Source organism: Triturus cristatus, chromosome 6, assembly GCF_964204655.1.
Source record: "Triturus cristatus chromosome 6, aTriCri1.1, whole genome shotgun sequence".
NCBI classification, from domain to species: Eukaryota; Metazoa; Chordata; class Amphibia; order Caudata; family Salamandridae; genus Triturus; species Triturus cristatus.
The window spans coordinates 1,910,093,845-1,910,115,765 of NC_140589.1; the positions used below are offsets into that span (position 1 = coordinate 1,910,093,845).

Sequence of the window (21,921 nt, forward strand, 5' to 3'; positions counted from 1 at the left end):
TCTTAGCCGTATCCCGAGGGGCCATTACGGGGGCCAGATCATTCAGCCTCTCCAACAGCCATCCCTGCAAGGACTCCACATCCTGCTCTAAATCCCCTAAAAGAGGGCAAGGATGGTCCATAGCAGCCTGAGCCAGCAGCTCAGGTGTGACTCTGTGCAGAGCCCTTTGAACAGTGCCCTGCTGTCTGGGGGCGCTATTGAGTGATTTTTCGCCACCCAATACACCGAATCTGGCCAACCTATGGTCGGTCCAGAGCACCGGAAGGAGCTCAACATCAACAAGAGGAACCGAGGAGAAAACCTGATCTAAAGTATGTCCCTTGTCATGCGTGGAACCAACCAAAAAAGGGACAAGGCCGAGAGGAGCCGTAATGTCGAGCAGTTTTTTTACATCTGGATCATCGCCATCGTCCATATGAAAATTAAAATCTCCTGCCAGAAGACAGTGCTGCGCACTTAACGCCAAGCCAGATACAGCCCCCTGAAGATCATCAAAAAAAGAGCCCACTGGTCCAGGAGATCTATATACCAGCAGCCCTTTCAGAGCTTGATGAGGGGTTAATCTGATAGTGAAGGCAAGGGATTCGGCTCCTACAATGGTATCCAGAGAAGCGATAGAACAAGTAGCTGACTTTTTCACTACTACCGCCACCCCTCCTCCCCTGCCTTTCACTCTATCCTGACGAAAGATTGTATAATCAGGAGGAAATGCCGCCATAATGTCCGGATTGGACGTCTCCCCCAACCAAGTTTCTGTCAGCAGGAGACAGAGTGGATTCTCCCTGACAAGGAGATCGAAGATCTCCAAGGCGTGCTTCCCTACCGATCTCGTGTTAAGCATTAAGCAGAGGTGTTTAACACAAACCTCATCTCTCCGTAAAGAAGCAGCCGGGGCATAACCTGGCGACCAGCCGCAGGCAGGACACAGCCGTTTACCTCTGTAACGGCCCGGGAACACGGAGCGGCAAGCACAAGAGGAGCTTTGCAACGCACGTAGTTCCCTAGCAGTATAACAAACCATATTACCCGAAAAACAGACTTACATAGTCATCGCTCTCATCTCAAAATGTCAGGCTTGTCCAACAGCAACGTAACACTGCGTAAGAGAGTCGGCACCGTCACAGTCTGAGAAGGACTTTGGGCCATATTGATAATATGGCCCTCTGAGTGTTACAAACTCCCTCAAGCATGAAGTTAATGTTGTGCTTCTCTATCCACTCAACTTCAAACAAGATTTGTTTCCACGGCAGCCCCTTCCCCCTGGGAGGATCATGGGTTCAAGCAGATCCAGGCATTAAAAGTAATTTTTTTCATTACCAGACTCCCCTTTCCCTCCAGTGACCTTGGACGCTCCTTTCCAATCTTTCCCCTTTATCCCACAAAAGTTACTTGTCTCCTTTCCCACATCTCTGCAGAGCACCTAGGAAACTCTCTAAACTGATTGTGGCATCATCAGAACATGCAAAATTGACACCCCCACTGAACCCCGTAGTCGTAGCTAGCAGACCTCATGTTTTTATTGTTTCTCTTTTGTTGTATTGCCTTTTTGTAGTATTCGGTGAAAGTTCATTTATTTTCTCAACTGGATTTACATTAGTGTTTGTTGGGCATGAAAGACCATAAATAGGATATGTAGGAGAGTGGCATCGAATGCATAGTTGCCCCCAACTTTTTGCTGATGTTTTGACTGTTTTTTTAGTCTAGCCAGGCGGTGGCCCTGCTATCCAGGACCCCAGCCTATCTGCTTCCTCTCTAAACTGATGTGAGTACTATAAGTACATACCAATTGGATACTGAGGACACCCTGTGAGCCCCTTGTAGATGGTACCCTAGGTACCCAGGGCATGGGTCCCTCAGAGGCCTACCAGGGGCTGCAGCACTTATTGTGCCACCCCTGGGACAGCCATACAAACTGACACCACCAGACCACTAATGTAGTCTGGGTAAGGTGGTTCTTGCACCCCTTACAGGAATATAGGTATCCTGTATCTCACTTAATTACAACACATATATCCTCATATGTCACCCCTAAGGCAGGCCTTGCTAATCCTACAAGGCACGGTGTTGAGATATGTGTGAGGGGGAACCCCTACCTGAGTAGGGCCCCTCTGCAACCTTCGTTAAAACTATTGTGAGGTTGTTTGTAGTGCAGCTATACCATATACTCTTAACCGCATTATAAGTAATCGCGATAGCGTGATAACTTGAGAGTGGCTGCACAGAACCATGTCATGTTGGGTGTCAAACATCGTGGAATCATACCCCCAATCCAGCCATGGGAGTGAGGGCATGATATCCCCCTGCTAGAGGGGTGATATGGTAAAAGCGGCATATTTTAGACACCAATTTAAAAGAGCACACATAGTACAAAATGGATGCTACCGGCCACCCACACGATTCTGTCTGCCTGTTGCTGGGCAGAACTCCAGCCACGGCAGCTGGACAATAGGGATCTTGTTGCAGGGAGGTGTACCCACCTCCCCAGACAGACTATGTGGATTGGAACTGGGTGGGTGCACCTTAGGATGTCTTTCAAACTTGCACGTAGGCTTCTCCAGTGCCTACTTCTGCATACACCGCCTCAAACCGGTTCAGGGGCATCCTGTCCCCTGCCCAGGTGGGAAACACACAAAGGGGAGAGGGTGTAGCCACCCTTTCCCGCCTGAACTCCCATTGGTGGGCTCTGATTTAGACACTCCCCTAATCCCTGGATAACACAGAGAGTCCGCCTACCCCCGTTCAGATCCGAGGCCACCGAAGTCATCTGCGGCATACCACAAGGATCATCACTCAGCCCCCCCCTCTTCAGCGTCTACATGAGCCCCCTCGCAGCCATCGCACGCCAACACAACCTCAACATCATCTCCTACGCTGACGACACCCAGCTGATCCTCTCCCTCACCAATGCCCCCGCACCGCCAGAACCAACATACACGAAGGGATGAAAGACGTAGCCGAGTGGATGACGAACAGCCGCCTGAAACTGAACTCAGATAAGACGGAAGTCCTCATCCTGGGATCATCACCCTCCGCCAGGGACGACTCCTGGTGGCCCCCTGCCCTTGGCAGCGCACCCAAACCAACAGACCACACACGCAACCTGGGCTTCGTCCTGGACACCTCCCTCTCCATGACCAGACAAGTCAACGCCGTCTCCGCATCATGCTTCAACATCCTACACATGCTACGTAAGATCTTCCGGTGGATCCCCACCAAAACCAGGAAGACGGTCACCCAGGCCCTCGTCACCAGCCGACTGGACTACGGCAACTCCCTCTACGCCGGAACCACAGCCAAACTCCAGAAACAACTCCAGCGCATCCAGAACGCCTCAGCACGCCTCAACATGGACATTCCCCGACACAGCCACATCTCCGTACACCTGAGAAACCTACACTGGCTCCCCGTCAGCAAGAGAATCACGTTCCGACTCCTCACCCACGCACACAAAGCTCTCCACAACCAAGGCCCAAGATACCTCAACGACCGCTTGACCTTCTACACTCCCACCCGCCAGCTTCGATCAACCAGCCACGCCCTTGCCGCCGTCCCCCGCATCCAAAGAGCCACAACAGGAGGAAGATCCTTCTCCTACCTGGCTGCCAAGACGTGGAACTCCCTCCCCATCCACCTCCGCCTGACCCAAGACCACCTCTCCTTCAGGAAGCAACTCAAGACCTGGCTGTTCGAGCAGTAGCGGACCCCCCTCCCCCAAGCGCCTTGAGACCCTCCGGGTGAGTAGCGCGCTATACAAATGCTTGATTGATTGATTGATTGATTGATAAAGGTGGGTGCAGGGTCCCCAGAGCCTCAGATTAATCTTGGACAAGAACTTTGCTTCAAAGACTTGAAACTTCGACGAGCTGCTGCTCAGCTCAATGAAGAAATCTCCCTTGGGGTAAAGGAGTTACCCCCCTGCTTGGCAGGCACCTGAAACACTGCAAGTGACCCGGTTGGAACTCCGCTGCTCCTACGGACATCGAAGACGAACAAATGTTACTTACCTGTAAACTGTGGTTCTCCAGTATTGGTGTCTTTCATAGATTCACATGCTTGAATATTCCCCGTCGTCGAAGTGGGAGTCCCACGGTATATATAAAAGCAATAAGTATAATGTATATATATATACATACATAACCACATCAGAGTATATACATACCCAATAAACTTTATATATATATAGTTCAAATAACATATCAAGTTAAAATACCATAGGATAGCATTGAGACATAAGAAAGCATTGAGAAAAAAGAATCACTTTACTGACATATCACTGTCATTTTATAGTCCAAACTCCAGCCAATCAAGCGCTAGCACCCTCTAGAACCTTCTCCTCAGAGGCTCAGACCCTCAGATTTTCGAGCACGAGAGTGACCAAAGAGCCGAAAGAGGAGAAGAGAGCCTCTGAGGGGAGGAGGGTGGGTCGCATGTGAATCTATGAAAGACACCAATACTGGAGAACCACAGTTTACAGGTAAGTAACATTTGTTCTTCTCCAGTATTTGGGGTGTCTTTCATAGATTCACATGCTTGAATAGAATAGTAAGCAGTAAACAGTATTCGGCTGACCAAGCCGTATTGATATTGCATGAAATACAATGACAATGTATTTAGAACGCAATTAAGAATATCCCAGGAGGAGGGAAGTAGCAGAGGCTCACCTTATTTAAACAGATTCCGTAGAACTGCCTGTCCCACAGCCGTGTCTGCTTCATTAATGGATTCCAGACAGTAGTGCTTCGTAAACGTGTGCCTGCTGGACCACGTAGCCGCCCGGCATATCTGATGGATGGGCACTCCAGCGAACAGGGCAGTGGAAGATGATACAGCCCTCGTTGAATGAGCTCTCACTCCCGAAGACAGAGGCTTACCAGCCCTTTGATGGCAAAAAGAAATTGCTGATGAAACCCAACGGGCAATCGTGGGTTTGGTGACCGATTGTCCTTTGCAAGCACGCCCGTAGGCCACAAACAATTGGTCAGTTTTGCGAAAGGATTGAGTTCTGCTAATGTAGAATTTAAGACATCTCTTCAAGTCCAGAGAGTGTAAGCTTTGCTCCGCCGGAGTTTGTGGATGCGGGAAAAAAGTTTTTAAGAGCACCGGTTCGTTAAGATGGAAATCGGAAGGCACTTTAGGTATAAAAACCGGATTAGTAATGACACAGTCCGATCTGAATTGAAGGAACGGAGGTTTTATTGTAAAGGCGTGAATGTCACTGACTCTGCGGGAAGAGGTCAGAGCAAGGAGGAGGGCCACTTTCCAAGTTAAAAATTTGACATCCGCTGAGTGGATAGGTTCGAAGGGCGCCTTCATGAGCTGAGCCAGCACGATGTTCAGGCGCCACGTGGGTGGAGGACGCCGGATGGGCGGGAACATTCGGAAGAGACCCTTGAAAAATTGCTGTATGACTCTGGATGAATAGAGAGAGGACGAGCCGTCTTGTCGGAAGCGAGATATTGCAGCTAGAAAGACCTTTAAGGTAGAGTGCGATAATCCAGACTGCGCTAGTTGTAGGAAGAACGGCAGAATGTGTTCTGGGGGAGCGTGCACAGGATGTATGTGAGCGGAAGCACACCAAAGACAAAATCGCTTCCATTTGAGCTTATACGTTTTCACTGTGGACGGAGCTCTTGCTTTAGCTAACACCTCCCTGCAGGCTGGAGGAATGTTCAAATGAGCAAATTCAAGGTGCTCAGGTTCCAAGCCGACAAGCTGAGAGAGCTGGGATTCGGATGGCATATCCGACCATTGTTCATTGTCAGCAGATCCGGCTTCAGGTGAAGAAGGATGGGCTCGCATTGGGATAGGAGAAGCAACTCCGAAAACCATGCTTGCCGAGGCCACCGTGGAGCTATGAGGAGTACATGGCACGGTTGTTGTCTCATCTTCCGCAACACTCGCGGAATCAGAGGAATCGGCGGAAAAGCGTACGCAAATATCCCGTACCAATTGATCGAAAGGGCATTTCCGCACGACCCTTTGTGGGGAAACCAGCTTGCGTAGGACCGGTATTTGTATTCTGAGGGGTTGCGAAGAGGTCTATTGTCGGGTGACCCCAGAGGTTGAAGACAAATTCCAGAGTCGGTTGATGTAACTCCCACTCGTGGGTTGATGATGCTGACCGACTGAGTGCATCCGCAAGAGTATTGGAAATGCCGGGCAGATGAATTGCCTGTAACGTTATCTGATGGAGTATGGCCCAACTCCAAATCCTCTGCGCCAGACGGGAGAGCAGTGGAGATCTTGTCCCGCCCTGTTTGTTCAGGTAGTGCATGCAAGTGGTGTTGTCCGTCTGAATGAGGACTGACTTCCCCTGGAACTGGAGGCGGAAGGATTTCAACGCCAAGAAAATGGCCATCAGTTCCAATCTGTTGATGTGCCAGCAACGCTGAGCCGCTGACCATTGGCCCTTGACGGATAGATCTTGAAAATGTGCGCCCCAACCCTCCATGGATGCGTCCGTGGTAAGGACGAGTTCTGGGGTTGTCAACAGAAAAGAGGTTCCTGCTGCGATGTTGGCAGGACGGGTCCACCAATGCAGCGCTTGAGCCATGCGGGGTGACACCACGAGCTGATCGTTGAAGGAACCGGAAACCTGGCGCCACTGCTTGTCTAATTCCTCCTGAATGATACGACTCTTTAGTCTGCAGTGAGGGATCAAAGCGATGCATGAGGACGCCATTCCCAGAAAGGATTTCAATGTGCGGACTGAAACTGACTGCTTTGCTGCGATGGAGCTTGCAAGCTGTTGAATCCGTTCTTGATGCTCTGCTGAAGCGAAAGCCATGGCTGTGCTCGTATTGATATAAGCGCCGAGAAAGGTCTTGCACGTAGTCGGCGTGAGTTGAGATTTTCGCACATTGACCGACAAACCCAGGGACTGGAACAGATCGAGACAGCGCTGGGTATCGAGGGCCGCCTGGTGGGAGGATTGAGATTTGATGAGACAATCGTCCAGGTAAGGGTATATTTGAATACCCGCTTGCCGTAAATGAGCCACCACCGGAGCCAGGAATTTTGTAAAGACCCGTGGGGCTGAGCAGAGTCCGAAGGGTAGGACTTTGAATTGGTAATCCTTGTGACCCACTCGAAATCGTAGGTATTTCCTGTGGCGTGGCAGAATGGGCACATGGAAATATGCATCCTGCAGATCGATCGTTGTCATGAAATCCTCCTGAGAGAAGAATTGGAGGATGTCCTTTAATGTGAGCATTCGGAAGGACTAGGTCTTGAGAAATTTGTTCAGCAACCTTAGATCGAGGATGGGACGCCACTCCCCTGATTTCTTTAGTATGAGGAAAAAACGGGAATAGAACCCCAACCCTCTTTGATATTTCGGAACCACTTCGATGGCACCCTTGTTTAACATTATCTGGATCTGATTGAAAAGTTCTTTGAGATGGGTGGGAGGAGGTCCGGATGGAGGGGTGCGTGGAGGAACCTTCACAAACTCTAGGGCGTGGCCCCTTGAAATAATATCCAGAACCCAGCGGTCCGAAGTGATTGAGGACCAAGTTGAAAAGAACTGGGAGATTTTTCCTCCAACAGGAACTAGAGGACAACTGGGAAAAGGGAACTTCTGCCGTACACAGTCACTGTTTTTTGGTTGAATTCCCCCTGTAATTTGACTTCCCTCTATATGATTTACCAGCTTGCTGTCTGTAGGACTGCTGTGGTTGTGAAGAGTACCGCTGTTGCCCTTGGTTGTAGGATCGGTACTGGGAAGAGGACCCACGAAAAGATGAGGAGGTGCCGCGGCCGCGCGCACCTCGAAAGGGCTGCTTCCTAAACTGAAGAGTGCCGAGGGAACGAGCCGTATCCGTGTCCTTTTTTATGGTTTGCAAAGCATCTTCCACATGCTGGCCGAATAATGACTCTCCGTCATACGGCATGTCCAAAATCTTAGCCTGGACCTCTTGCCGAAATGAGGTTGATCGAAGCCAACCCTGTCTTCTTAGGACAGCTGCTCCCGCCAATTGACGGAAACCGGTGGATGCGATGTCAACAGAGCAGTCAATGATCTCGGATGACGCCCTCTCACCCTCTTGCAGGATCTTTTGAGCTTCCGCTCTAGAATCTTCCGGTATAAGCTTGACCAGAGCAGCCATGTCCGACCACATCTGTCTATCGTAACGGCCGAGGATTGCCAAAGAATTCGCAGCCCGGACCGTTGTTGACGCCATGGTTGAGAATTTCTTGCCGATGGCATCCAGGCGACGGCCGTCGCGATCCGGAGGCGCCGACATTGGAGATGATGGATTTTTGGAGCGGCGCTGTGCCGCTTGTGTAATCACTGAGTCCGGCTTAGGTTGAGACACCAAGCAGGCTGGGGAAGAATCCGGAGCTTTGTACTTTTTCTCCAGGCGTGGGAGCCCCGCAGGAATAGAATTAGGCGTTTTCATTAACTTTATACCTTCATTCCATATGAAGTCTATAATGGGCACAGCTCGTACTTGTTTCTGAGGCTGGGACTTGAAATCGTACAAGAAACAGTCCTCTTCCGTAACCACCATGGGAAGGTGAAAGCGTTGTGCTGCTCTTTCCATCAGCTGATGGAACCCTGTTATGTCGACAGGTGGCGAGTTGACTGGCGACCTTGGCGGCGATGCGGGCGAATTGATATGGTAGTCATCCCAGTCCGCCATAGAGTCATCCTCCGGAAGCTCACCCTCTTCCGTATCTAGATTATCCATATTATCATCCGCTGCATTGGAAGGCAGTGCAGGTGTGGAGGGCGTAGGTATCGTCGGCAATATAGGAGGAGGTGGAACCTCAGATGGCGTTTCATGTGGAGAACTTTGAGAGGATGCTGGAAAGCGACGATTATAATCTTCCAACATGTATTGGAGGTTGGAGATAAGCCGCACAGGAAGCTGCACCATAGGAACCGGAGCAGGGGGATGTTGCTCTTGTTCCTGATCGTAGTATTCATCCTCCTCAAAGTCTTGGCACTTTATATGGAGCTCAGAGGGACTATGAGCATCCCGAAAAGCAGACTGATCGTCCTCATCCGAATCAGAATCGTCCTCATCCCCCGAAGGAAATAGTTGACGGGGTGGTCGAGGTCCCGGTGGTAACATAACTGGGTCTAGTACAGCCTTACGACGTAGCAGCAAGGAGCCGTCCACAGACCCCGGTGCTGGCATTGACATTGGCACCAATGGCATTGTCGCAAAATTTGACCCCACCGCCGTCGAGGCGATCGTCGACGAAGTAGTCGACGACGGAGCTGCCGTCGACGAGGAGGCTGCCGTCGACAGGGTGACTGCCGTCGACGGGGTGGCTGCCGTCGACGGGGTGGCTGCCGTCGACGGGGTGGCTGCCGTCGACGAGGCTGTCGTCGACGATGAAGACTTCCTCTTCTTCTTTTTAACCATCGTCGACGGAGTTGTAGACGTCGACGGAAGCTCCAGCTTCCCAGTCGTCGACGAAGAGGTGAGTGGTATCGTCGATGAGATAGTTTTTAGGGAAACACATACTATCGTCGACGGTGAAGACGTCGACGAAGTCATCGTCGTCGACGAAGGATATCTGCTCGATACCGTCGTCACCGTCGTCGACGAGGCTGATGAAGTAGCCGATCTCGTCGACGGAGGAGCCGTCGACGGGCCCGTCGACGGTTTTGAACGTTTCTGACTGGAAACATGTACTGACGGAGTCATAGACGCCTGAGAGCTAAGTCTCGGGGGCGCTGGCGTGGTAACAGAGACTTGGCCTGTAGACACTTCCTCAAGATGAAGTCTCTTCTTTTTTAGAAAAGGAGATGGCAAGTCCTGGACACTTCCACGCTTTGAAGAGACTCCTGTCTTGATAGAGGCTACACTCTCCACCTCAGAAAGGGGGTTATCTGTCTCCTTTAGTTTTTGTACCCATATTAAAAGGCGACCTTCTCTATCTTTCAAAGTTTTTTGAGAGAAGGTTCTGCAGATCTTACAGTTGGCCACCTTATGATCAGGATACAGACAATAAATACATTTCTCATGGGGATCCTCAGAGAAAAGTCTTGACTTTCCGCAAGATGAACATGGACGGAAAAGAGATTTCTTACTTGTAGACATGATGAGAGACAAAAAACCTCAAACCAGATCAAGAACTGAGCAGAGCTCAGGGAGACTCCCTTCACACGACGTGCAGTAGAAAATCTGAGGGTCTGAGCCTCTGAGGAGAAGGTTCTAGAGGGTGCTAGCGCTTGATTGGCTGGAGTTTGGACTATAAAATGACAGTGATATGTCAGTAAAGTGATTATTTTTTCTCAATGCTTTCTTATGTCTCAATGCTATCCTATGGTATTTTAACTTGATATGTTATTTGAACTATATATATATAAAGTTTATTGGGTATGGATATACTCTTATGTGGTTATGTATGTAGATATATATATACATTATACTTATTGCTTTTATATATACCGTGGGACTCCCACTTCGACGACGGGGAATATTCAAGCATGTGAATCTATGAGAGACACCCCAAATACTGGAGAATCCTGCCTACCCTGAGGTGGGTTCACCGTGGACCCTATGGGTGCCGAGATACCCAATACCCCAGGACACCAGCCACCTCTTGCACAGCACACAAACCCGACGAGTGGGGAAGTTGTGCTTTGGCCCATCATTGAGCCAACCTCTCAGCATCACCTGTGCCAAATGACGATGCCCTAGTCCGCTCCGGTGACCCGTGGGCACATCTTTACGCACTCCAAATTGCTGCCTCCCGCGGTCCCTTGTCTCTCGACTGGTGGGCCCTAGCGGAGGTCAAACTTCACTTTTAAGGACTCCCCTGGTTGCTCCAGGCCTGCCCTACAGTTTCCTCGCTGGAGACCTCGCTCAGACCTCGTGGGTCTGCACCGTAGCTGTTTCATGATCCTTGCGTGGGTTGCGGTTGCCAAGGCTTAGTGGATCCAATCCGGACACTGACACCGCAGCGGCCTTCATCCTTCGTGGGACAGTCGCCCTCCAGCAGCTGGCCTTTGTCAAAGCCTCCTGGACTCCGTGGCTGCTGATCAAAACTACCCATCTTCAACCTGAAAACACCGACATTGAAGGGCTCTTTCTCCTAAGGCCCCTGGTCACTGGCTAGTGACCCAGAATCTGTCCCCTCTGCTTTCAGGTCCTTACCTTCAAGATCTACATCTTCAATCTGCACGACATCAACAGCAGTTCTTCACGTTTTTCCATTGAAAACGAGACATCGACCCAACACCGAAAACGACCTATGCACCCGGCTTCCCTGGGGCAGGCAACTGTGGTACCTCGGTACTCTCGTGGGTGTGGGCCCTCCAAGAGCTTAACTTGAAACTCCTGAACTTGAACTCCTGCTAGAAGTGTCCAGATTCTTGTAATTTCCAACCACGACATTTCCCATAGGGTTTAATAGGGATCCCAACTGTAGTTTTCACCTCTGCACATGCTTCCCGTGGGTCCCCTTCCTCACTACCTTGGGTGGTTTCGTAAGGGGCCAGCGACCCTCAGTGCCTTAGGCACTGTCTGCAGAACTGTCGTGGTTCTTATACCACTTTTTTAATATATGGTTTGGTCCCACCCTGGGGCCCTATGATTCCAGTGCTATTTATTGTAACTATAAATGCTTTATTGAATTGTATCTTTACCTCCAGCCTCATAAAGAGACTAGTGGGATTTGTTCTTAGAATAAATACATATATTTTGAATATATACCTGTGTGGGCTACTCTTTCATTTGTTCATTCAAGAGGTCATCCATGGTAAAACAATAAGCTTAACACTCCTTCAAGACTTAGCTTGAAGGCTCCTCTCCACAGCTACCACTAGGATAGCTTTCTTTAAAGGTTGTCTTTTAACCTATCACCATAAGAGTCGAATTGGACTGGTGCAAGGTGTCCCCTATAACTAGTGGACAGCATATGCCAGGCCAACTTCTCACAGGAAATCTTAACCAAAACTTAGGTTGTGTGTGAGAATATCATCTAAATATTGTATCCTGAATGTCCTTTGTAGACGCATCCTCCCACTGTGTGTATATTTTATATTATTAGTTCCATATCAGCGATATTTCTGTAAATGAATTTTAGGACTAGATATTTATGTCAGATGTTATGTAGGTCATGAGATTCTGGTGCTGTACCCCAAAACTCAACCCAGGCTTCCCTCAGGCTCTACCATTCCATCTTTATGGCTAATAATTCTATACGTTTTTTGAATGATCCTTACCTGTAGAGAAGGCGGAAATGAGACCTTCACGCGCCTCCTTGGCCAGTCCACGCTCCTTTGCCGTACAAGATGTTCCAAACCAAAGGTCGCTCTCCTTGGATCCTATGGACAGAGCTTTGGATGCTTGACAGTGGGTCTTCATTGTTGGCAACATCTCAGCTTTGTTTACAGAGAGAAACTATTTCAAGAAACTGAGTCTAGTGTAAGTCACAGCATCTAGTGTAAGTTTGCACAATTTAAAACGTTCTTGTGCTTCTTGCACAGAAGCTGTTATAGTGAAGTCTGCAGATTCAGATTCAATCTAATGCAAATGCACAAGTTACAAAGATGACTGCTGCATCCAAACCAGACTCATTTCCAAACCACTTGTCAATGGAAAATTAAATTTTCCATTGAGTTAATTCAAACAGTCATAAAATCTACTCAAGGCGCCCACCCAACACAAAAACGTATCCATCAGGTAAATCCTTTCAGCTGTATTCTCACCTCATCCATTAGTGCAAGCGTCGGCTTTTCTGAGACACTCAAAAAGATTTGTGCTTAAACCGATCTAGAGGAGCGCGAAAGCGCTACAGCTTCCGGAAATAGTTAAGAAATATTATTCCAATTCCTTCGGTAGCTTTTGCTGTCCGTATCAGATTGTGAACCTTGTTTACAGAGGGATATAGGATATCACTTGTACCTGCCTATGAGGTGTGAGAGGCAGGTGGGATATGACTTATACCTGCCTATGAGGTGTGAGGTGCAGTGGAATATCCAATCTACCTGCCTATGAGGTATGAGGAGCAGGTGGGACATCACTTGCACCTGCCTATGAGGTGTGAGGAGCAGGTGGGATATCACTTGTACCTGCCTATGAGGTGTGAGCGGCAGCTGGGATATCACTTGTACCTGCATATGCGGTGTGGGGATCAGTGTAATATCTCATCTACCTGCCTATGAGATATGAGGAGCAGGTGGGACATCACTTGTACCTGCCTATGAGGTGTGAGAGGCAGGTGGGATATGACTTATACCTGCCTATGAGGTGTGAGGTGCAGTGGAATATCACTTGTACCTGCATATGCGGTGTGAGGAGCAGTGTAATATCCAATCTACCTGCCTATGAGGTATGAGGAGCAGGTGGGACATCACTTGCACCTGCCTATGAGGTGTGAGGAGCAGGTGGAACATCACTTGTACCTGCCTATGAGGTGTGAGCGGCAGCTGGGATATCACTTGTACCTGCATATGCGGTGTGAGGATCAGTGTAATATCTCATCTACCTGCCTATGAGGTATGAGGAGCAGGTGGGACATCACTTGCACCTGCCTATGAGATGTGAGGAGCAGGTGGGACATCACTTGTACCTGCCTATGAGGTATGAGGAGCAGGTGGGACATCACTTGCACCTGCCTATGAGATGTGAGGAGCAGGTGGGACATCACTTGTACCTGCCTATGAGGTGTGAGGAGCTGGTGGGATATAACTTGTAAATGCCTATGAGATGTGAGGAGCAGGAGGGACATCACTTGTACCCGATCATGAGGTGTGAGGTGCAGGTAGGATATCACTTGTACCTGCCTATGAGGTGTGACATGCGGGTAGGATACAACTTGTACCTGCCAATGAGGAGCAGGTGGGATGTGTCTTGTACCTGCCTATGAGGTGTGAAGAGCAGGGTGGGATATCGCTTGTACCTGCCTATGAGGTCTGAGGGGCAGGTGGGACATCGCTTGTACCTGCCTATGAGGTGTGAGGGCCAGGTGAAATATCACTTGTACCTGCCTATGAGGAGCAGCTGGGATATCACTTTTACCTGCCTATGAGGTGTGAAATGCAGGGTGGGATATCAATTGTACCTGCCTATGAGGTGTGAGGAGCAGGTGGGACATCACTTGTTCCTCCATATGAGGTGTGAGGTGCAGGTTTGATTTTACTTGTACCTGCCTATGAGGTGTGAGAAGGAGGTTGGACATCACTTGTACCTGCCTATGAGGTGTGAGGTTGCAGGTGGGAGATCACTTGTCGCTGACTATGAGGTGTGAGGTGTAGGTAGGATATCACTGGTACCTGCCTATGAGGTGTGAGGAGCAGGTGGGATATCAATTGTACCTTCGTATGAGGTGTGAGGAGCAGGTGAGACATCATTTGTACCTGCCTATGAGGTGTGAGATGCAGATGGGATATCACTTGCACGTGCCTATGAGGTGTGAGGAGCAGGTGGGATATCATTTGTACCTGCCTATGTGGTGTGAGGTGCAGGTGTGACATCACTTGTACCTCCCTATTAGATGTGAGGAGCAGGTGGGATATCAGTTGTATCTGCCTTTGAGGTGTAGGAGCAGGTGGACCTGCCTATGAGGTGTGAGGAGCAGGTGGTATATCACTTGTATCTGCCTATGAGGTGTGAGGAGCAGGAGGGATATCACTTGTATCTGCTTCTGAGGTGTGAGGAGCAGGTGGGACATCACTTGTACCTGCCTATGAAGTGTGAGGAGCAGGTGGGATATCGCTTACCTGCCTATGAGGTGTGAGGTGCAGGTGGAACATCACTTGTACCTGCCTATGAGATGTGAGGAGCAGGTGGGACGTCACTTGGACGTACCTATGAGGTGTGAGATGCAGGTGGGATATCAGTCGTACCTGCCTATGAGGTATGAGGGGTAGGTGGGACATCGCTTGTATCTGTGTATGAGTTGTGAGGAGCACGTGGGACATCACTTGTACCTGCCTATGAGGTGTGAGGAGCAGGTGAGCCATCACTTGTACCTGCCTATGAGGTGTGAGGAGCAGGTGGGACATCACTTGTTTCTGCCTATGAGGTGTGAGGAGCAGGTGGGACATCACTTGTACCTGCCTATGAGGTGTGAGAAGCAAGTGGGATATCACTTTTACGTGCCTATGAGGTGTGAGGAGCAGGTGGGACATCACCTGTACCTGCCTATGAGGTGTGAGATGCAGGTGGGATGTCACTTGTTCCTGCCTATGAGTTGTAAGGAGCAGGTGGGATATCACTTGTACCTGCCTATGAGGTGTGAGGAGCAGGTGGGACATCACTTGTACCTGCCTATGAGGTGTGAGGAGCAGGTGGGATATCACTTGTTCCTCCATATGAGGTGTGAGGTACAGGTTCGATTTCACTTGTACCTGCCTATGAAGTGTGCGAAGGAGGTTGGACATCACTTGTACCTGCCTATGAGGTGTGAGGTTGCAGGTGGGGCATCACTTGTACCTGACTATGAGGTGTGAGGAGCAGATGGGATATCACTTGTACCTGTCTATGAGGTGTGAGGAGCAGGGTGGGAAATCAATTGTACCTTCGTATGAGGTGTGAGGAGCAGGTGAGACATCATTTGTACCTGCCTATGAGGTGTGAGATGCAGATGGGATATCACTTGCACGTGCCTATGAGGTGTGAGGAGCAGGTGGGATATCATTTGTACCTGCCTATGTGGTGTGAGGTGCAGGTGTGACATCACTTGTACCTCCCTATTAGATGTGAGGAGCAGGTGGGATATCAGTTGTATCTGCCTTTGAGGTGTAGGAGCAGGTGGACCTGCCTATGAGGTGTGAGGAGCAGGTGGTATATCACTTGTATCTGCCTATGAGGTGTGAGGAGCAGGAGGGATATCACTTGTATCTGCTTCTGAGGTGTGAGGAGCAGGTGGGACATCACTTGTACCTGCCTATGAAGTGTGAGGAGCAGGTGGGATATCGCTTACCTGCCTATGAGGTGTGAGGTGCAGGTGGAACATCACTTGTACCTGCCTATGAGATGTGAGGAGCAGGTGGGACGTCACTTGGACCTACCTATGAGGTGTGAGATGCAGGTGGGATATCAGTCGTACCTGCCTATGAGGTATGAGGGGTAGGTGGGACATCGCTTGTATCTGTGTATGAGTTGTGAGGAGCAGGTGGGACATCACTTGTACCTGCCTATGAGGTGTGAGGAGCAGGTGAGCCATCACTTGTACCTGCCTATGAGGTGTGAGGAGCAGGTGGGACATCACTTGTTTCTGCCTATGAGGTGTGAGGAGCAGTGGGACATCACTTGTACCTGCCTATGAGGTGTGAGAAGCAAGTGGGATATCACTTTTACGTGCCTATGAGGTGTGAGGAGCAGGTGGGACATCACCTGTACCTGCCTATGAGGTGTGAGATGCAGGTGGGATGTCACTTGTTCCTGCCTATGAGTTGTAAGGAGCAGGTGGGATATCACTTGTACCTGCCTATGAGGTGTGAGGAGCACGTGGGCTATCACTTGTACCTGCCTATGAGGTGTGAGGAGAAGGTGGGACATCACTTGTACCTGCCTATGAGGTGTGAGGAGCAGTTGGGACATCACGTGTACCTGCCTATGAGGTGAGGAGCAGGTGGGACATCAATTGTACCTGCATATGGCATGAGGAGCAGGTTGGACATCACTTGTACCTGCCTATGAGGTGTGAGGTTGCAGGTGGGGCATCACTTGTACCTGACTATGAGGTGTGAGGAGCAGATGGGATATCACTTGTACCTGCCTATGAGGTGTGAGGAGCAGGGTGGGAAATCAATTGTACCTTCCTATGAGGTGTGAGGAGCAGGTGAGACATCATTTTTACCTGCCTATGAGGTGTGAGATGCAGGTGGGATATCACTTGTACGTGCCTATGAGGTGTGATCAGAACTTGTGTGTATTTTGTCTCTGTGATTTATTCCTGTCACAGTTACCTCTCCCCATACAGTGGAGTTTGGTTGTTGTAACGGATGTGCTCATGCCACCGGGCAAAAGGGAGTCAGAGAGTTCTGAAGGACCTGCTATGCTGCCACCTTCTTGTTAATAGCTTGATTGTACCCTGACCTTGGGCTCACTCAGTATGAGAAGAATGTTGGGCAGTGGGCACTTGGTTGGCTTTTGTGAATGATTTATGTTTGCAATGTGTATCAATATTTATCAGATTGTATTTTATTTAGAGAAGGTCGAGGTTGGCTGGGGGAGAGGAAGTGGTAGTTTAACCCTGTGGTTTCTACGGTGGTTGGTAGCTCAACTCAGGAAGATATACTCAGTTATTCAATAAATACAGTGCATGCTGGATTATTTGTTGTCATTTATGTCCACAATATTGAATCAGTATTTGACCAACTCATGTCCCCACAGGGGTCTATCGCATTCCGATCGGTCTGTGCTTGGCAAACTGAAGAGAGCCAGACCGGAGCTGGAGATCCTGGGCTGGTGAAGAGATGTATTCTGGACTCCCATGGTGTGTACAGTACAATACCGGACCTAAAAATCCTCTAAGATGGCCTGCGAATTGGAGTATCCTGGACAAAGATGGGGTGTTGTCAAAGCCAGTGAACTTTAGTCTACATCAATAAATTTACAGTCACTGCTATTCCAAGCTATGGCCGCGTAACACAGACAATGATAATACATTATTGATGTTAAATCATTCCGGGGACGCTGGTAAATCACTCTAGGGGTTCTGGTAAATTGCTCCAGGGGTCTGGTCAATCACTCCAGGGGGTAAGGTTAATTACTCTAAGGGTCTGGTTAATCACTCCAAGGGGTCTGGTAAATCACTCCAGGAGGGTCGTGTAAATCACTCCTGGGGGAATTGGTGAATACATACAGGGGGGCTGGTAAATCACTCCAGGGAGGCTGGTAAATCACTTCAGGGGGTCTGGTAAATCACTCCAGGGGGGCTGGTAAATAACTCCAGGGGGGCTGGTAAATCACTCCAGGGCTGGTAAATCACTCCAGGGGATCTGGTCAGTCACTCCAGGGGGCCTGTTCAATCACCCAGGGTTGAGTGGTGCTGCTTTAGACCCTGCCAGAGGCTTCCATGGACCTCACTGGACCTCACTAAACATCTATTGATCTCTTTTAAAACACTGACTGCAATGTAAGTGAGTGAAACATGTAAATACGACGCATTATGGGCTGCCCGTCTCAGAGAACTCAAAGCATCAGAAGGGTGAGTCAGGACTAGCTCGATAAAGAGGGGGCAACTTATAGCAAGAACAGGACACCTCAGAGAAGAAGCCAAACACACTCTGGGAATGACAGAGCAGAGCATGAAAGGAATATGACAACAAGCACAACTCTGTGAAAGTGAGAGTCAAAACCTGTCAACAAGCACACAGTCAGCACATTCTTAAACAGGCATGTAACACAAAACACAACTGTGAAGTGTGGGATTCACAAACTCAAAGATAACATATCACAAAAGAAACAGAGAGTGAGTGTGAGAAACACAACCTCAGTTTGATGTTTTGCGCTGGGCTGCATTCCACTCCATTTCTTTGCACCAAGGCCACTTCACCTGACAACAGACACAGCAATTCATTGTGGATATCGAGGGCCTCATTTATGAGGTTTAGCCATAGGGAAGCACAGCAACCCTTCCTGCTGCGCTTCCCTACGGCAAAAGATAAGGGCAGGGATGCGTCGTATCTATGAGATACGGCCCATTCCTGTCCTTTTCCCCTGCGCCGGCGCACAATGGGCTGCCGTGCTCCAATGCAGGCACCTTTGCACAATGGTGCCTGCCTTGCGGGGATGAATATTTTTGTACAGGAAGGGCAACCTCTCTGTACAAAAATGATCACAAGAGCCTTTTCCTCTTTCTACGTGTGCTGCAGAATGCAGCACACATAGAAAAAGGAAAAACAAGGAGAAATAAAGATTTCTCCCCGTTGCGCCTCCCTTACGCCTCCCCTGGGGAGGCGTAAGCTTTGGCACTGCCTCAGATTTACGTTTCTCATAAATCTGGGGCAGTGCCAAAAGGCCATGGATGTTACAGGGAACGCCCCCAACAACACCCATTGTACGCCCCTTTAACGCAGAACACTGCGTTAAAGGGGCTGATATTTATCAGGCAGCATTAAGCCAAAAAAAGTGGCCTAGAGCTGCCTGATAAATATCACGCAGGCTTCTGCGCCACAGAACGTCACAAAAAGTGACGTTCCCGAGGCGCAAGGGGCCTCATAAATGAGGCCCTGGGTCTTTGATGGGTGACTCGCCATCAAGTCTTTTGTTATTAATAGAAGATTTTAACTCAAACGTATTTAGTGTTAGAAAATACATGAAGTTTGTTGAGCAGGAGGATTTTTTAAATATATTTTACAATATATTGCCAAAAACAACACTACTTCATTCATATAGAATAAGACATATCCCCTCCACTCTGTAACTCATAGTTTCAGCAGCTGAATGGAAGAATAAAGGTGGATGAACCAGACGAGTGTACACCCTGGGCCACAGCAACGAGACGAGCATCGATCATACGCAGATTCATGGGTTTAACTTCCAGTTATGCACTATCCTTCGAACCATGTACAGACCCGAGAGTGACAAAGAGGCACAGAGGATCTGTTTAAATGTGTAAGTTAGTAGGTTTGCAGGATCCGGGTACTATACCGAGTGACTTGAGAGGATGAGACGCAGATTATCTTTGAATAATGCCCCGGAGAGCATCCAACCAAGGCCTGGGCTGAGAACAAAGCACTGGATGCAGTGAAAGTACCAGGGCTATCAGTTGTGGGCGGGGGACGCCTCATGGAATAATGCCCTCTGAGAGCCCTAACCAAGGTCTGGGCTGAGAACAAAGCACTGGATGCAGTGAGAGGAGCAGGGCTGTCAGTTATGGGCAGAGGGGGGCGCCTCATGGAATAATGCCCTCTGAGAGCCGTAACCAAGGTCAGTGCTGTGAACACAGCACTGGATGCAATGAGAGGACCAGGGCTGTCAGTTATGGGCAGAGGGGGACGCCTCATGTCATAATGCCCTCTGAGAGCCCTAACCAAGGTCTGCGCTGAGAACAAAGCACTGGATGCAGTGAGAGGAGCAGGGCTATGAGTTATGGGCTGGGGGGGGACACCTCATGGAATAATGCCCTCTGGGAGCCCTAACCAAGGTCTGGACTGAGAACGAAGCACTGGATGCAGTGAGAGGACCAGGGCTACCAGTTATGGGTGAGGTGAACGCCTCATGGAATAATGCCCCCTGAGAGCCCTAACCAAGGTCTGGGCTGAGAATGAAGCACTGGATGCAGTGAGAGGGCCAGGGCTATCAGTTATGGGTGAGGGGGACACCTCATGGAATAATGCCCCCTGAGAGCCCTAACCAAGGTCTGGGCTGAGAACGAAGCACTGGATGCAGTGAGAGGACCAGGGCTATCAGTTATGGGTCAGGGGGGACGCCTCATGGAATAATGCCCTCTGAGAGCCCTAACAAAGGTCTGGGCTGAGAACGAAGCACTGGATACAGTGAGAGGACCAGGGCTATCAGTTATGGGTGAGGGGGGGACGCCTCATGGAATAATGCCCTCTGAGAGCCCTAACCAAGTTCTGGGCTGGGGACAAATCATTGGATGCAGTGAGAGGACCTGGGTTATCAGTTGTGGTCTGGGGGACGCCTAATGGAATAATGTCCTCTGAGATCCCTAACCAAGGCCTGAGCTGAGAACAAAGCACTGGACGAAGTGAGAGGACCTGGGTTATAAGTTGTGGTCTGGGGGGGCTCATGGAATAATGCCCTCTGAGAGCCCTAACCAAGGTCTGGGCTGAGAACAAAGCACTGGGTGCAGTGAGAGGACCATGGCTATCAGTTATGGGCTGAGGGGGGCGAATCATGGAATAATGCCCCGGAGAGCCCTAACCAAGTTCTGGACTGAGAACAAAGCACTGGGTGCAGTGAGAGGACCAGGGTATCAGTTGTGGGATGGGGGACGCCTCATGGAATAATGCCCTCTGAGAGCCCTAACCAAGGTCTCACTCAATCAATCAATCGGGTTTATATAGCGCACTACTCACCCGTGAAGGTCTCAAGGCACTGGGGATGGGGGGCAACTCCGGATCAGTCGAAGAGCCAGGTCTGGAGGTCCTTTCTGAAGTTGTGCAGGGTTGTTGAGCATCTGATGTTCATGGGGAGCTTGTTCCAGGTCTTTGCTGCGAGGTAGGAGAAAGTTCTCCTGCGTGTTTTGTTTCTGCGGATGCGGGGGACCTTTGTCAGGGCGAGGTCGGCAGAGAGGAGGGTCCACTTGGGTACGTGGAAGGATACTCTCTCGCTGAGGTATTTGGGTCCGATGTTGTGGAGGGATTTGTAGGCGTGGGTGAGGAGTTTGAAGGTGACCCTTTTCTTGACGGGAGCCAGTGGAGGTCTTGCAAGTGTTGGGTCATGTGTTCGTGATGCGGAGTTCCGAGGACGGGTCTGGCAGCGGAGTTCTGGATGGTCTGGAGTCTGTGTAGTAGAGTTCTGTTGATTCCGGCGTATAGGGCGTTGCCGTAGTCCAGTCTGCTGGTTATGAGTGCGTGGGTGACAGTCTTTCTGCAGTTGGGGGGATCCACTTGAAAGTTTTGTGGAGGATGCGCAGGCAGTTGAAGCTAGTGGAGGAGACGGCGTTGATCTGGCGGTTCATGGAGAGGGAAGAGTTGAAGATTATGCTGAGGTTGCATGCGTGGTCAGTCGGAGTGGGTGGATTCCCGGGGGCGGAGGGCCACCAGGTGTTAGGTCTGGGCTGAGAACAAAGCACTGAATGCAGTGAGAGGACCAGGGCTGTCAGTTTTGGGTGAGTAGAACTCCTCATGGAATAATGCCCTCTGAGAGTGCTAACCAAGGTCTGGGCTGATAACAAAGCACTGGATGCAGTGAGAGGAGCAGGGCTATCAGTTGTGGGCTGGGGGGCCACCGTGAGAAGTTGGCCTGGTATATGCTGTCCACTAGTTATAGTGGTCACCCTGTACCAGTTCAAACAGCCCTTATTGATGATAGG

The 21,921-nt window shown here is 49.9% G+C and overlaps 1 protein-coding gene across 5 annotated transcripts in view; it reads left to right on the forward strand.

The window, feature by feature from the left end:
* Positions 1-17,575, forward strand: part of LOC146822422 (NACHT, LRR and PYD domains-containing protein 3-like) — a 785,736-nt gene extending 768,161 nt beyond the window's left edge. For all 5 annotated transcript variants that reach the window (XM_085613508.1, XM_085613507.1, XM_085613510.1 and 2 more), the window contains one exon: positions 17,307-17,575. In XM_085613508.1, the coding sequence (XP_085469634.1) occupies positions 17,307-17,385 (79 nt within the window). In that variant the 3' untranslated portion in view covers positions 17,386-17,575. The remainder of the gene's footprint in view (positions 1-17,306) is intronic.
* Positions 17,576-21,921: the final 4,346 nt, after the last annotated feature.